Raw genomic sequence first — 17,120 nt, 5'->3', positions numbered from 1 at the left:
CCCTGCCATTGTTCTGGACAAATTAAACAATACTTAACTTATTTGAATGTTTAAAATTCAGTTCAGGATCAACTAAAACTGCATAAATATTGAGTTACTCACTGTAGTGGTTTTCAAAACCATTCTAAATACACAGGAAATACTCCTACTTTACATACACAATACAGTCATCAGTCTGTGAAAACAGGTAGTATTAGAAACATTATATGCTATCTTAATGAGCCTTATCAGAATTATTTCGTTAAAAAAGTAGCAGTATGTGACACACTTGAATACAGAGCTTAGAAGTCTCATCTACATCATGCAACAGGCTTACTGGTGATTTTCATGAATGTGATACAGAAATGCAATGGGAACCCAACTCAGTGGGGCACTAGAAAAGCTAGCATACAGGGAAAAAGGCTGCAAGAAAGACAAGGACAGAATCCATATGATAGCAAAGCAGTTTTTTTTTCCCCAATAGAGACTACTGTCTTTCTCATTTATTGTTTGCTAAGACTGTCAGATCACAAGAAGAGGCTATATAAAGGCCACCAACTACATGTGAAATAATAACTTAGTTCATTACTGGACTTTGCTCCACATAAGTTTGTGGCAAGAAATATTAAATACTGAGAAGAGCTACATCAAGCAATTGAGAGAAAGCATGGTCAGGTTCTCTTCATTACCTAGTTCAGCAGTTTCTTCTTAAACAGAGATAGGAAAAGAAAAGGCATTGGGACAACAGAGCTAAAAATAGTTAATTGCTGCCTGCCATCCCAGTGAAACAAAACTACCCCCCACATATCTTTTAATCTTTCCTTCCCTCACTTTGGCTTGTATTTTGAAGCACGTGCATAAAGTCAGTTGAAACACTTAAATGGTGAGAGGATTATTTAAGGTGTTTATTATTTTCTCATTTAAACATGGGAGCAACACATCCCAAAATTATGACTAAAAGAATAGCAGGAGTAAAAAAAATGCTGGCAACCATGATCTCACCTGCTGCAAGATAGCTGTAAGGGAATTCCTGTCCTTCAGGTTGACACCATCTCTCTGCAAACGAGCAAGTAACTCTGGTTTCTTGTAGGTCTTCAATGCCAGTAAGTGAATCACTCTGTCTCTATATGGTCGCTGAGAAACAGCATTGTTTGCATGAGTCCTCCGTATTGTATTTGCTGGGTTTATGGGTGTTGACCTCTTCCTTTCAGGCACAGGATCTGGAATGCATTGTGGTGCTTTTCTTATCTGTACTCTTCTTCCTAAATTAAGAGTTTTAAAAAAAAAGTTATATGGGAGTTTGGGAGAAGACAAGGAATTTGATTTTAAAGAGATTACTAGGCCAAATAATCTGCAAGAACTAGATTTGGTTAGCATTTTAAGATCCACTGGTAATACACAGAGTAAAGATGTATTACAGAATTAAGAAATTATTCAATACAGTAGAAATCAGGTAAATCAGTTATATTGTTAGGAAGACTTCGCTGATATATTTATGTAAATGCTGATTTTATTATTTTTCCAGTTTATGATCTTAAGCACTGAATAAAATAAATCAGATTTTTTTTTAAATAATACAGTTTGAAGAAAAGGCCTTCTATATAATTAAAGTCTTCATCATTAATGCCAAAGGAGACCAAGTCTGAACAAATAATAGCACTGCTGCTTAAAGAGACTACCAACCTGACGTTCATCGCCTGACCTACTTATTTCAAAAAGTTCTCCCTTCTTATTACATATGGCCATATACATGGCATCAAGTTGGGCAGAAACAATACACAAAAAATCTAGCTGTTCTTGGAACCATGACAAAGAAGTTTCAAAGGAAAGCCTGCAGAGCATTTTGGATCAAATTCTACAAAAACACATATTTCTCAACTGGAAGAACAATGCAAGTGCTTGCAAACAGTGAATTCAGAATGTTAAAGCAACAGCAGCCAACCATTAACTTGAGTTTCCCAAGAAAAGCCCTCAACTTCTCTATTCCATTTTTAAATAACATCTGCTACGGAACAGAAAACAAACAAAAATCCTGCAACGTTCCATAAAATGTAATGGATGTGAGACAAACTATGCATTTTTCAGACGTTAACAATTCATGTTTGGTCCATGAGGGAAGCTAGTGAGTATGTGTCATAAGAACTGAAGCTCTACCTCTCTTCCAACAGCAATGCTTGGAATTCAGGAAATTTCTGTAGTCGCAGGAAAGAGAGCAGCACATAGTTGTGTTTATACACTGCTATTCCCAGGAACAGTAAAAATTTATTACCATTTTGCAGAAAAAGCCAAATCACTATAATATTTCAATTTCCAGATTTTGCCTTTCTGGTTTTCCAGAACAAACCTAACCACAAAAAGACACATGACTATGCAGCATGAACTTGCCAGTTGTGTATTAATGCATTTGATGTGCTGTGACAAGGTAAACACAGTTTAGATAAGCATCCCTGGCACTATGGATAGTGTATGTGGCATTCAAGCAAGCACCTTAACTTATGTCTCTGAATCACTTTGGAAAAATCAACTGAAAACATAACCACACATTACTGTGAGTGACAACCCCAGCTCCCAATCTGTGCTGCGTGAAGCATGCTGAAAGCCGCCCTCCATACCTCAGCAGCAATTTAACCCTGTCCTATCTTATCTTTGCCTATGCCAGCGTGAAACAGAAGCATCCACAAACACCATCATTCTCCTGCTGCTCATCTTCAGACCCCATTTATTTAACTTAAAAACATTCACTTGAAACCTGTTTAAGCAACCACCACGAAGAACATAGATGACATCCATGTAAAATGGAGCTTCTCCAAGCAGAATGTTGCAGAATGCAGCGACATGGCACATCTCACCTTGCAGCCTGGACAGTGCACATCCCAGTCCCAGTATTAACCCATTTCCAGCTCTATACCCACAACAGAGGCCACTTGCTCTTCATTTTGCAATTCTAAGAAGGTTCTGCAGACAGAGACACAGGAGCACGCAGCTTGCCATGGCAGGGGTGTCTATGTCAGCATAGTGACAAAGCCCAGCACATGCTGGCTTTTTCTGCACAGGGACTGATGTGGCCTGTCTAGCTCACTGCCATGTCAGCCCCAGCACTGCATGCTCACCAGGACTCTTATTTCCATTCTCCTTGGAGAAACAGTACTCAAAATGGTTTAATGATGCAGTCTCATCTGCACATTTTGTTCTGTGCAAAATGATGAAATCCACATGCAGATGACAGAGTTATTTTTTATGGAAAAAAAATACTGTTTTAGAGTAACAACAGCTCATCCACAGTAAAAGCATAAACAAAATCTGATTAACATATATAAAAAGCACATTTTTTCAAAGCAAGTATTTGAATTTGTGTAGGAGATGTCCTTGATGTTATTTTTTCTTTTTAATTACTTTTATAAGTATTGGTTTAACACTGTATTCTAAAGTGTTTTTACAGAACCAAAAACATTAGTTACTAAAACAGAGAAGGTATGTGTATGGGAAGATAAAACCCTGCACTTCAATGGTCAAAATTTTTACCAGCCAAGAAATATAATAATAAGGAAGGAAGAGCTGGCAGGCTTTCCAGAGGAAAAATAAAGCCAACCTTTAATGCAGCAACAGATTTTAAATCTGCAATATGATAGTGAGCCATCTAACACTGAGTCTTCTGAACACATAAACTCTGCTGACATTATGATGAAAGGACCAATTACTAAATTTGAAAACTTACAGACATCTAGTAGAAAAGGAAATACAACCATACCTAAATATGGTCCACCAGGCTTAATAACCTTTGCACTTCGATTGCGTAATTCCTCTTCTGCTTGGGTCATGCGCTCTTTGGTCATCTGATAGGAATCATTTGTTGCACATACTGTAATTTTATTCTGTATAAGTCCCAGGCTACTCAGTTGAGAGGCTCCAGAACTATAAAAACATTGAGAAAAAATGAGCCCAAGCACTATTTCAAGTCTAGAAGTATGGTTGTATAAGAAACCTAAAAACCTGCTCTGCCAAAGAAAAATGTTTTTCAGTTCTCACCACTAGGTAATATATGCTTCAAATCATTCTGCAAACCAGACATCGTTGTTTTATCAATGTTATCTGCCAATATATTTACAATATTCTCATATAATCACATTCAAGAGGCAAGCTCAGGATAGTATGAGTTGCTACACAAAAAACTACTGTATACTACTCAGATTACAATGCAAACTAAGTAGACTGACATCCAAACTATAAGCACTATATGCCTGTAAGCAGGCATGCCCAACCCGCAGCCCACAGGCTGCATGATGCCCAGCACAGCTGGCAGTGTGGTCCAGCCCCTGCCATGTGCCATCATGGAGGTGGCTCTTCACAGCGGAGTGGCCCCAGGCACACACCCGTTGCTCAGCAACAACCAAACTACTGGTGTGCTGTTAACACTGCGTCGACTGAAAGCAAGGCATGGGGAGGGCAGTGCTGACTCAAGTGATGGCAAATAACTGCTAAATACGGGGCTCTGAACAGCGAAGAATGCGCAGCTGTGCTTTCAGTTTTGATAAAGGAGTTTGAGAATAGGGTTCAAATCTGCCGAAAAAGTCACCAATTTATGTTTGTGATTCCATTTTCAGTTGATACACATACATTATCTGCAAATTTTCAAATGGAATGTATAGAGTTGCAATGAGACATTCAACTCAAAAATCTGATCGTGCCTCTTCATTAGACTTTCACATTTCCCTCTTATATCCCTTGCTTCACAATCATACTTTATTCAGTGTCATTGCTTTTTGGCACTGTGTACATTTGTGAACAATAACTTGCAAGGATGAAGCACAGGAAGACTAAAATTTCATCAGAAATCTCTACTGAACGTTTTGAGAGCTCACTGAGAACTGCAACCCTTGACATCCAACTTGACTGATGCATCAATTTCACAAAAACATTGTCAAATATCCCATTAGTTTTATGGGTTTGTTCCTCTCTGTTTTTGTTGTTTTTTTTTTCCTAAGGTTTTAATAAATATATTAAAATTCTTTGTCATTTATATATTGACAATATTGTATATTTTACAAGAGCTATTCTGAAAATAATACCTCCTATTTTATGATGTCAGAGGCAGATGGTGGTGGTACAGCAGCAGAGGTTGGACTTTCCTGCTAACATCCCATTACATGTTGTTGCCGTGTGACAGATGGCAATAGAGGACTGGTCTGACAAAATGGCACCTGACATGGAGGTGCAGATGCAGTAAAGGTGTGTGACTGAAAAAATGGTACCCACTGACATTCATCAGCACTTGCTGAATGTTTATGGAGACCAAACAGTGAATGTGAGCACAATGAGGCAGTGGGTGGTGTTTTCAGCAGTCGCAACAGTGACAGTGGGTCCCCTTTGCTGGTGCAGATTTTTATGAGTGCAGCAGGCTGGCTCTTGTTCATCGCAGGTGAAAAATGCACAGCTAATGGTGGTTACTGTGTTGAAAAAAGAGTATTTAGTAGTTGAGAATTTGCTCTATCAAATAGCTTTATTGTGCTCTTTGTATCTATTGAGTTTCCATGGAAATAAATAGGAGGCATTATTTTGGAGTAACATATAAATGTAGCCCAGTACAATTCCTTTTCACTCAGTGTGGCTCAGGAAAAAAAAAGTTGGACACCCATGCCTAGAGCCTTCTTAAGTCATGCTCAGCAATTAGTTAAATGCATATTTGAAAGTCACCTGCTTCCTCTGCCTTTGACAGGCAGAGGTCTTGCCCATCACTGTTTAAGTCCCTGTAAGGTTCAAGGGACGTAAGCCAGACTTTCCCTAAAGCTTGCATGCTATTTGCTATCCTGAATTGTCTCAGGATCCCCTGCTGACTCATTGTTTGATAGCAACCTGCAGCACTTGCGGTTTAACTATCTGCTTCTCTGGGGATGTGTATTTAAAGAAGGGACAGTTAGATCAAAGCCCCACACAACAGGAAAGAATGCAAGACCAGGTATGGTGTCTCCTCAGCAAAGTTCAGGTGGGCATCAGGTTTCTGAAGAAGCACAGTCCTCTAGGATTTCTGCCTTGTGTTCACAGCAGCTGCAGAAATCAGCAGTGGCTCATGGACAGAGGTGTCAGCAGTTCCAAACTAAGTGAAGAGGGAGATTTTCCCCAGAACTGCTTCCCCATTTCTCCTGGATAAGTTTAAATGCATTTTTACAGTGTAATACACTCAGCCAGATGAGCACATGTAGCCTAGATAACCTATGTAGCCTAATAGCAACTTAGTTTAGCCTGGTTTAGTGATTATGGCTGTTAACAATTATTTTGTGTAGCACTCACCTTAGCAACACCTCCAACCAGAGAAAGGATGCTAGGCTGCACTAGCCCAAAACATTCTGGACAACCCTAAAGATGATTTGAATCACCTAGTAAAGGTTCCATAAAGAAAGAGTGAGGAACATTTGGCACCTTGTTTCTTAATTTACCAAGTTGTTTCTGAAAGTCATGAAGGTTTGACATCTAGTTTCTTAACTTACCAAGTTGTTTCTGAAAGTCACAAAGGTAGACCAAGCCAAGTCACTGCACAGTATTTCAAGATACAGCTACAATTTTGTCCAACCAAAGCCCAGAGCTGTATTTTTGGCATTATTTCTTGCTCCAAAATCACAGCATTTACAAAATAAAATAGTTCTTGCCATCTAGAGCACAAATTCTATCTACTGCACATTTCCTAGAACATTGCTGTCTTTATGCACCATAGGAACTGAACAGTTCAAGAAGGACCATCACCAATACCAAAGCATCACGCACTGGTCAGCAGCATGTAGTATGCTACCACCATGTAGGACTGTAGCGGCCTGACATGAAGTCAAGAAGATAAGGGGTTCCGTGTGGCAAGCCTAGAGCATGGTACAGCTCCCAAACCAGCTATAAAATATTCCAGAACAAGCAAAGATTGATCAGAGCTCAGAACAGGCTTATACCATGGGAGCTTCTGAGCACTGACCAAGGGCACTGTGCAATCTACTGCAGAATAGACTGCAAAACTTCAGCCAGTTTTGAAGCCAGACCCACCTTCAGCAGGAAACCAAATACTCCCCAGAAGTTCCTTATGAATTATTTTTTAAAATGATTCTGCATAAAATACTTGAACAGATCAAGAGCTGACTACAAAGGAACTGGTGAAAGCTCATCTGAATTAGATTTTGCAGAGCCACATTCAAAGTATATAGGCATACTACTCAGAATTATTTCTAACTAAAAGTTCTTAAATTTAGTCTTACTTATAAAATGAATTCAGTTTAGTTTAACTGAATCTGCTCCTTCCCAAACAACAAAGAGCCCACAGAGAGGTTTGGTGAAACAATGGAGTCAGATTTGAGGACCCCTGTACATTGGCTAAAGAAGGAGCCTGATGCAGTATCTCTCAGAAAAAAAGATTTTTATGAGTCCTCCACAATGGCTCTCCTGAAGGTCTCTTAAAGATTTTCTAATTGGGAGCTGGCAGCAGCCTCGGTATACCAGCAGCTGCAGTACATGTGCAGTGCTTTCAATCAGACAAAAGAAAGAAGAAGCAAGACCTCTCAACCCAACATGCACTCCTGTAGGCTTACTTTGTGCCTCAGCAGATGTCTGACCCCTTGCAGACACAAGTTAAACAAAAAAAGAAACACCAAAACACACCACTCCAAACTTGAAACCACTAAACCATTCAGCTTTTAGTGGTTCCATCAGTTACATGAATTCACAGAAAGGCTGCATTGTAGTAAAAGAAAACTAACACAGAGAAGGAGGATGTTTAGAGATCTTCTGTCAGGCAGAGGGCTATTCAATCAGCTCATTTTCATACTGCTGGCAAAATTCTCTATCTAGACAAAACCCATGTTTCCAGAGTAAGGGCAGAGGCTTTTCTTTGACCACAAACATAATTAGCAACTTTCTGAGACACGCTTGAGTGGCTGTTTGCTATCAGCTTCCAATGTAATTACACAAAATCTGCCTGCAACATCCTAATAAATAAGATGGACAATTGTTCACATCAATGCTACACTAAGCGCATCATCGTAGGGGCTGAGGCAAACTTGGCATAGAAAGATGGTATTTTCTTGGCCGTTTAGACATTAACACTTTTTACTTTGACTGAAATGAATCAGGACAAAGTGCTTCTGTACTGCGGTTGGGCTCTGAAGTGCAGCAGTCATGCAGTTATGGGTAAGGTCACTGACTTATGCGGTTCTTAAAGTCAGACAACTATCCATTATAGCTATCCTACTAGCATGCTGCCAGTTACATTTACATATGGTTGGAGAATGGACCTGGTCTAGCTTGAATGATATGGAACTCTAAATGCTTTTAAAAATAGCATGAAGAGGTGAAAAATTACTCAAAGCTTCTTCTTTTTAAAGCAAAACCAAAATAACTCCATGTAAAAGCTAGTATTTATAATGAACAAAAAATTATGCTACTGCTAGGAACTTTTTTTTTTTTTTTTTTTTTTACTGCAGCTCATCACTAAGAGCATGCATCTGTTAAAGATTTTTGCTACATGCTCAAAGCCACAGAATCTGATTAGATTCACCATGAAAGAAAATGTTAAGTAAGACTTACCTTGAGGCAGTTTGCTGGACACAGTCAAAGCTTCCCTGAGGGTTATCTTTGCCAACATTTGACAAGTAGAAGTTAAATGTATGCGATTCATTTGGGTGATCAACTTTGGGAATTTTAATAAGCTAAAAGGAAAAGAAAATGTTTATGTAAGGACTTCCAGCTAAATTCCTTTGCTTGTCATTAGCTACAATATAAGAGTCTTCTCAGAATTTACTTCTGAAAGAGAAAATGTTTCAATTTCAAAAGTTTTAGCATGTTTTCAGTGACATCACCAAAAAGTCTGATCTGGCATAACTCTACCTCTGAAAACAGCACCAGCTATATGCAGCAATTGTATTTGTACCAGAAAAGCTACAGTCACTCAGCATCCAATTCAGCAAAGCATTCAAATAAGAAGTGATCTCTTCTGATTTAGTGGAATTAATATGCATGTGCTTAACTTTATATGCAAGTATCTGAGTACAGTTAAACAGACTGAAGATCAGCTAACACAACAGAGCAAAACAACGTGCACAGACCAACTTTGTGATTTATGCAGTCCTAATGAGCCATGTCCTGGAGTTAGATACAAGAAGAAACAGCAACACCTTAACTGCAAGACTAAAGTTTCTTAAATTATCAAACATGAACAACTTCAACAGATAACAAAAGCCTTTTTGCTTTGCTTAGCTCTGGATTCAGTTATTTGCATAAATGTGAAGTGTAAATAGTTTTTGGTACATTTAGTCAGAAACAATAAAACTTGATTTCCTTGGCTGAGCTAATTATTTAGTAAAGAATGTGCCACATTCTGCTGGAGCTGAAAAATGTAAATATGGGAAATTGTTAAAATGTTTATTGGCAGACACAGATTTTTCAATGTGCTGTTTTATAAAAGCATGCACACACACACACACACACAAAACTGCCATTCAAACACCTTACTCTGAAGGTGAAATTAGCTTGCATAAAGTCAAATAAGCTGTTCTGAAATTTGCTTGTTCTGAATTTTTAATGAAATAAATTATGAACAAGAAAATTTTTGAAAAACAATATTCAACAGTCTTAGAAATCTTTCTCTTATCATTTTGCTTGTGAAATTGTCCAGTCTTCATAAAAGTCAAGATCATTCGCACAAAGTACGGATAATTGAGTCTTTCAGTTTTATATTTTAATTATCAGTACTGGCAGAACTTAGCAACAGCTTTTTGCAGTGGCTGGACACGGAGAAAGACAAGGCATGTGAACGCTGTATTCTTTTACTCAAGATCTAAAGTAGTATTCTCAAAAGAGCAATGTAGGCATTTGAACTAAGAGATAAAACAAGATACCAGATGCATAATGTCGGATTATATATGCAGCTTTACCTTGTGACTGTTAAGAAGATTACTACAGAGTAACCATCAACCTAAAAAGATCATAGAGACACAGGTGACACTAAAATTCTACATTCTATAAAATTATCACTGACAGAATGTTTCAATTCACTGATTTTACGATATGCAGCAGGTGTGTATGCATGGATTTGACAGCACCATATGTAGTGGATTGGGGATTCAATCCATTGTAGAAGATATGATGTGTTTTTAGCCTGATGTAGTTTCTGGAAAAATGGTAAATATGTAATATAATTGGTCAAAGGCTGCCCTTCTCAAATTGCAGCCAAATAGGTAGGTAATTGTTGCTGCATATGCTTGCACTTCATTCTCAAAATGTTGAGGCAAATTTTTATTTCCTATTCATCAGCTAAAACAATCTATATGCATGCAATGGCTCCAAGAGGTAATATCAACATCAGAATATCTGCACCTAAAAGTTTAGAAGAATACATTTTAAAAGATGTTTGTTGCTGTTCCACTCCCTTCAGCAAAGTATGATTTATTCTAGATGTTGAGAAAAACATAGATGAGGTATGAAGAAAAAATAAGTTTATCTCTAGAAATATACAAAGGAGATCACCATCTGAGTTTGCTGAAATTGAAACCCTGAATCTTCTTAAGGCTTCCTCTCGTTCCCTCTCACCCACTTTCATAAGAAAGTCACTGATGATGGCTTTCCAATTTAATCAGGAGGGCTTTAAACTAGAGTTGCTGGGGGTGGGGATCCTCAAATCACTGCACTTTGAGGTTCACAATGGCAATGGATGCCCTGGGCTTGGAGTAGGATCATAGGCCAGTAAGACAGCACCTGAAGTTCAGGATAAGGGAACTCTAATTGGTAAATCAGCCTCACTGAGAGCACAAATCAAGCACCTGTACAGCAGTGAGTGGAGCATGGGGAAAAAGGAGGAGTTGCAGGCATGTGCATGCCTACAGGGCTATGATGTCAGTGACATCACTGAGATGTGGTGAGATGACTCTTATGACTGGAATGTAGGAATAGATGTTTATAAGCTATTTAGGAAAGACAGGCAGAGAAGAAGGTGACGGGGTGTTGCCCTCTACATCAGTAACTAGCTGGAGTCCATGGAGCTCCACCTGGGACAGACAAAGAGCTGACACAGAGCTTATGAGTTAGGGTTAAAGGGAAGGCAGGGGAAGGAGACATCATACAGGCTGCCTGATCAGGAAGATCAAGTGGATGAGGCTCTCTATAAACAGATAGGACAGCTTCATGTTTACAAAACATGGTTTTCATGAGGGATTTCAACAACTCAGATATTTGTTAGAGGGACAACACAGCAGTGCACCAGAAATCAAAGCGGTTCCTGGAATGTGTTGATGATAACTTCCTCTTCCAAGTAGTACAGAAACCCATGAGAAAAGGTGCTATGATGGACCTTGTCCTCACTAACAAGGAAGATCAGGTGAGTAACATGAAGTCCAAGGGCTGCCTTAGCAGTAGAGACCATGAAATGGTGGAGATCAAAATCCCCAGGGTGACTAAGAGGATGCACAGCAAGCTTGCAACTCTGGACTTCAAGAGAGCAGAACTTTGAACTCTTTAGGGAACTGCTTTGCAGAGCGACATGGGAGAAAAGTTCTGGAGGGAATAGGGGTCCAAGAAATCTTGTTGGTATTCAAGTACCATTTCCTCCAAGCCCAGAAGCAGTGTATCCCGAGAAAAAGGAAGGCAAGCAAGAATGCCAGGAGACCTCTGTGGATCAACAAGGAGCTCTTGGACTTAGTTAAGCTCAAAAAGAAAGTCTATAGGGAGTGAAACAGGTTACCTGGGAGGACTACAAAGAAGCTGTCTGAGCAGCTAGGGATCAGATTAGGAAAGTAAAATCTAGACAGAATTGAATCTAGCCATGGACATAAAGAGAACAAGAAGAAATGCTACAGTTTTCCTTTTAATCAGTATTAAAAAGAAGGTCAGGGAGGATGTGGTTCCTCTCTGGAAGGAAACCAGAGACCTGGTCTCGAGGGATACAGAGAAGGATGAGATGCTCAATGACTTCCTGGCCTCAGCTTTCATTGGCAAGGGCTCTAGTCACACCACTCACGTTGCAGAAGGCAATGGTAAGAAGTTAGATCTGCCTGCTGTAAGTGAAGATCAGGTTTGAGATCATCTAACAAATATGAGGGTGCACAAGACCATGGGACCCAATGAGATCCATCCACATATTCTGAGGGAACTGGCGGATAAAGTTGCCAAGCCACTATCCATCATATTTGAAAGGTCATGGCAGTCTGGTGAAGTCCCCACTGATTGGAAAAGAGAAAACATAACCTGGACAAGATCCAGGAAACTACAGGTCAGTCAGTTTCACCTCTTTGCCTGGTAAGATCATGGAGCAGATCCTCTTGAAGGCCCTAGTAAGGTACATGGAAAAATAAAGATGAGGTGGCTGGTGGTAACCAACAAAGAAAAAAAAAAAAAAGTAGATTTGACGGAGGGATCACTTTCTGGATAAGGAATTGGCTGGATGGTCACACGCAGAGAGTTGTGGTCAGTGTTTAAATGTCCAAGTGAAGACCAGTGATGAGTAGCATTTCTCAGAGATCAGTGTTGGGACTGGTGTTATTTAACTTCTTTGCAGGCAACGTGGACAGTGTGATTGAGTGAACCCTCAGCAAGTTTGCAGAGGACACCAAGCTGAGTGGTGCAGTTGACAAGCTAGAGGGAAGGGATGCCATCCAGAGGGACTTGAACAGGCTTCAGAGGTGGGCTCATGCCAACCTCATGAAGTTCAACCAGGCCAAGTGCAAGGTCCTGCATCTTGGGCAATTGTAAGTGCAGATACAGGCTGGGTAGAGAATGGCTTGAGAGCAGCCATTCTGAGTAGAATGGATTTGGGGGTGATGAAAGATGTGACAAGACCTGGCAATGTGTGCTTGCAGACCAGTAGGCCAACTGTATCCTGAGTTGTATTGAGAGAAGCATGACTAGCAGGTTGAGGGAAGTGATTCTACCCCTCTACTTTGCTCTTGTGAGACTCTACCTGGAGTACTGTGTTCAGTTCTGGAGCACCCAACGAAAGAAGGACATGAAGTTGTTGGAGCAGATCCAGAGGAGGGCCTCAGAGATGATCAGAGGGCTAGAGAACCTCCCCTCAGAGGACAGGCTGAGAGATATAGGGCTTTACAGCCTTCAGAAGAAGAGGCTCCAAGGAGACCTTGTTGTGGCCTTCCAGTAGCTGAAAAGGGCCTACAGGAAAGTTGTGGAGGGACTTTTTATAAGGATGGGTAGCTACAGGACAAGAGGAAATGGTTTTAAACTGGAAAAGAGTAGATTTAGGCTCAATATTAGGAAGAAGTTATTAGAGTGTTGAGACTCTGAAACAGGTCACCCAGTGAGGTTGTCATTGTCCCCTTCCTGGAAGCACTGAAGGCCAGGCTGGATGGAGCTCTGAGCAACCTGGTCTAAGAGGTATCCCTGCCTAAAGCAGGGGGAGAGGGGGGTGAAACTAGATGATCTGAAAGGTCCCTTCCAACCTAAACGATTCTATGATGATGAGGGAATCAACTGCTGCCACTTATGTGGCAGGTTTCTTCTCATAAGCAAATAAAATATGTAGAAATTTACTTTCCTCCTCCATTTTCATGATATATTTTTCAGAAACTTTGCAAGAACCAAAGAATCATTAATCAGGCACTCACTAATTTGGATGAAGTGAAAGCAAGAATTTTTGAGGAATTTCTGTGCTTGAAGACTTCAAAAAAGGCAGAATAACCAATCTGAGAATAAAAAAAATATATTTTTTATCTTTAATTCCAAAATATTATTTAATTTGTAATAAAGCAGATGCAAGATTCTCATCTTTGTGATTTTTTTTTCTGTAAAGTTCTTATCAGTTAGAAATCACTTTTAAAGAACTCAAAATAACAATAGTCAATGGGTGACAGCGGTTGCTAATTCAGCTTGACATGGTGTTTCTTCCAAAGGTTAACTAAGCCAGTAAATTGAAGGACTCAGCAGATGCTGCAACAGCTTTTGAAAAGAACCCTTTCAGAATATCCACACGTAAAGAGCTTTGTCCCTTAAACAAGGGAAAGCAATGAAAAAAGTCTGCCATGTCTCAGTTTAATAAACACTAGAAAAGTTCTGAGGGAAGAAGAACATTTTAATTTATATTAAATGCAATTAAATCAGATGATTTTCCATACTCTAGTTAAAAAATGGAAGCTGAAACATTTAGGAAACTGAATGAAGTATTGAATCTGTAGGTGATACAAAACCGGCAGGGACAAAGTACATGAAAATCGAGCTAAAATTCAAAGTTGTCATGAAAAACTAGAAAGTAAGTTTGAAAACTGGAACATACTATCATTCAAAAGCAGCTGTGCAAAGTAACTCATTTTAGAGTAAAAACATGGGAATCAGCTTATACAAATGCAGCTCTTCAGAAAACGCTCTACTGTTCGGCAGAACATGAAGACAAGTCAGCAGTACTGTGCTTTTCCAGCACCTGGATATAAACCCAAATACTGCAATAGAAAGCAGCAGTCTGAACCGCAGCAAGACGGCCTGAGCTGTGCTTGAGAGCTGTTTCCTTTGATCTGTTTTCCAGTTATATGCAGGTTACTGCTGCTTTTGCAATTATTCTATTAACTTGCTGATAACCTGTAAATTTGCAAAAATTACCCCAAATGTTTGAAATCCAGCTTTACTGCTGTTGACACATTTACTATTTCTTTCTGCATCTTGCAAGACTAAAGTAGTCTGACTCATCAAATTCTGGAAATAAGGCTCCTTTCTTAACAAATGGTCCTGCTTTTAAACTATAAGTTTATATCATGCAGTTCTGAGAAGTTCAACATACAATTAAAGTATTTTTGGCTTAATCAGAATTCAGATACTACATTCAGCTTGAGAAAAGCAGAGTGGCCAAAAGTTTCTTTTGCCTATTTGAGCTATACTTTCTGAAGAACTTTAAGGAATATTTATTAGTAAAGTACATATTGCAAATGCATAAATCTATAATAGAAAATATTTTTTAATTTGTATCAGGAAGCAGCACCACAAGCCAGTTGTCAGTGCTTTTGTTTCAGAAAAGCTGTTTTATGTTCGTTTTCAGCCTTCCACACATAAAGGGCATCCTCACTGATCTAGTGGGCAGCAACACCGCCCACAGCAAGGCATTGGAACTGAGTGGGTTTTAAGATCCCTTCCAACCCAAGCCATTTTGTGATTCTACAATAGGTGACGTGCAGTACTTTGAAATTTGCTGTATTTCCCAACAATGAAGAAAAGTCTTTCTGAACTGCAAACATTCAGCTTGGTACAATTCATTATTAATAGCTGATGACGTGCTCTTCCCCTAGAAAAAGAGAAGTCCTTGCTGCCCACCTTCATTAAACCTTCTTTATCCTTAGCAACAGACTACCAGACAAAGCAGTGAAAGAAAATGAGAAAGCCTGGAAGAGAAGTTGCATGTAGGTATATCTTAACTAAATAAAGTGCTCAAGTTGTGTCTAGACAAAGAAACAAGGTCACATTGAAAACAGCGGTATATGAACACCATCCAAAACAACTTTTCCCCTTACATTAGGTACCATTTTAGTGAAACGAGCCCTGCATCTGCCCCCTCTGCACTTGTTCCACTTTGAAGCATGTTAACAAACCGGTATGAGTTCCTGTGTCTGTAGCCCATATTCTTTCCAGAATACATACCAGCACAAGAAGACAGAGCATCATTTTTAGTTCTCACAGATGCCCACCTTACACAACCACAACATTTATCCTTGGCTGGAATACATAAAATATTCCTCATCGTAGCTAACAACTATTCATGCCTAAAATTCCTACTATCCCTGTGCTGCTGTCAGTATCACCCATCTCTTGCTTCTCCTGCATGGCGGTCAGTAGACAGCATTGGGAGACTGCAAACACTGAAGGAAAGCAAAAAGTTAAGATGCAGCTTCTGTACGGAGCTGAATACTTAGTTTTTCCATCAGGTTCTGCGCCTTAATGATCAGCTATTGTTTCAAACCCTTCCTTTTCTCATACTTCCTCTCTGCTTTACTTGAGCTGTTTTCTTATATCATTTTATCATCTGTGTCATCACCCTCATTCTTCATGGTTAAAGGAAATAAAGATTTCATTTCAACTATTTAGTGAATGCAATAATTAACAGTCTGTGAAAGGGGGTATGTGAAAAAAAAAAGGTCAGAAGACACTACAGAAGAGCTATTACCATTCTGGCAACAACATAATTGCTTGTTTAACTTGTAGAATTTGCACTACTTTAACAGAAGTGCACAGGAAGTCTTAGTATCAATGTCAAACACATCTGTCTAGGCTAACAGAGGTGCAGAAGTTTCTGTTTTCTAGATTCACACTGAAAAAACATGAGTGGCTGAACTGATCATTCTTAATTAAGGGCAGCTACAGGAAATTTGCTCCTTCTGTCTCCATTTACATAAAGAAAATGATTTCATCTATGCTTGCATAATTCAGAGACACAAATTTAATTAACCCCAGAATCTTCTCTCCCTGGCAGATTATTCAGATGAGCTGTGCAGTGAATGATTGGATAAGGGATCTACTGCTTTCAAGTACCATAGCACAGACAAGTTGCAGGCGTCACTGCACCAGCCCAGAACATATCAGCTGTCTTGATTCTGTTGCCAAAAGCAAAAAAAACCCCAAAAAACTCTTAAAAGAATAATTGTTACCAGTGCCTGAATCTCCAGCATTGTTATTATCTTTTAGGACAGGAATATCAGGAAAGACTCTTAATACTGCTTATGTCCATTTAACAACGTACAGTGAGCTTTTACAATGCAGCAAAGCCTGCCAAACAAGTGGTTGCCAGCAAGAAGCACGGCTCCAACACCACACATTCCTCCCACTTCCCTTGGGATAACCCTGGTCTCATGCCTGTACCAGTCCTGCAGACAGGCCTTCTTTTCCTACAGCATCACTAGGTACAACACAAAACCACTGGTGCATCAGTGGACAACAGAAGTGCCCATAAATACAGCAGAGCATAGAACAGTAAGGATACTGAACCTATAGCATGGTACAAGCTATCAAGATACCAGCTTGGATATGCTAAAGGAAATACCAGTAAGAACTGAGTTGGTACAAGGTTCTGAAGAAAACAAAACAAAACAAAACAAAACAAAACTTCACATTTTCAGCACAAGTTGTAGATGACAAATGGGAGAACGGATATTCTGTAGAGGTTTAGTTTTAAAATTTCTGCACTTTTGAAGATGAAG

General features: G+C 39.4%; 1 protein-coding gene across 2 annotated transcripts in view; it reads right to left on the bottom strand.

The window, feature by feature from the left end:
- The window catches only part of ELL2 (elongation factor for RNA polymerase II 2), a 48,598-nt gene that overhangs the window by 15,136 nt on the left and 16,342 nt on the right, over positions 1-17,120 (bottom strand). For both annotated transcript variants that reach the window (XM_019610610.2, XM_019610611.2), the window contains exons 3-5: positions 8,533-8,654; positions 3,728-3,891; positions 982-1,241 (exon numbers count right to left, since the gene is read on the bottom strand). In XM_019610610.2, coding sequence (XP_019466155.1) covers positions 982-1,241; positions 3,728-3,891; positions 8,533-8,654 — 546 coding nt within the window. The remainder of the gene's footprint in view (positions 1-981; positions 1,242-3,727; positions 3,892-8,532; positions 8,655-17,120) is intronic.

Source organism: Meleagris gallopavo, chromosome Z (assembly GCF_000146605.3).
Source record: "Meleagris gallopavo isolate NT-WF06-2002-E0010 breed Aviagen turkey brand Nicholas breeding stock chromosome Z, Turkey_5.1, whole genome shotgun sequence".
Taxonomy (NCBI): domain Eukaryota; kingdom Metazoa; phylum Chordata; class Aves; order Galliformes; family Phasianidae; genus Meleagris; species Meleagris gallopavo.
Note: the sequence above shows the minus strand (reverse complement) of the source record. Positions and strands in the feature narration are given on the sequence as shown.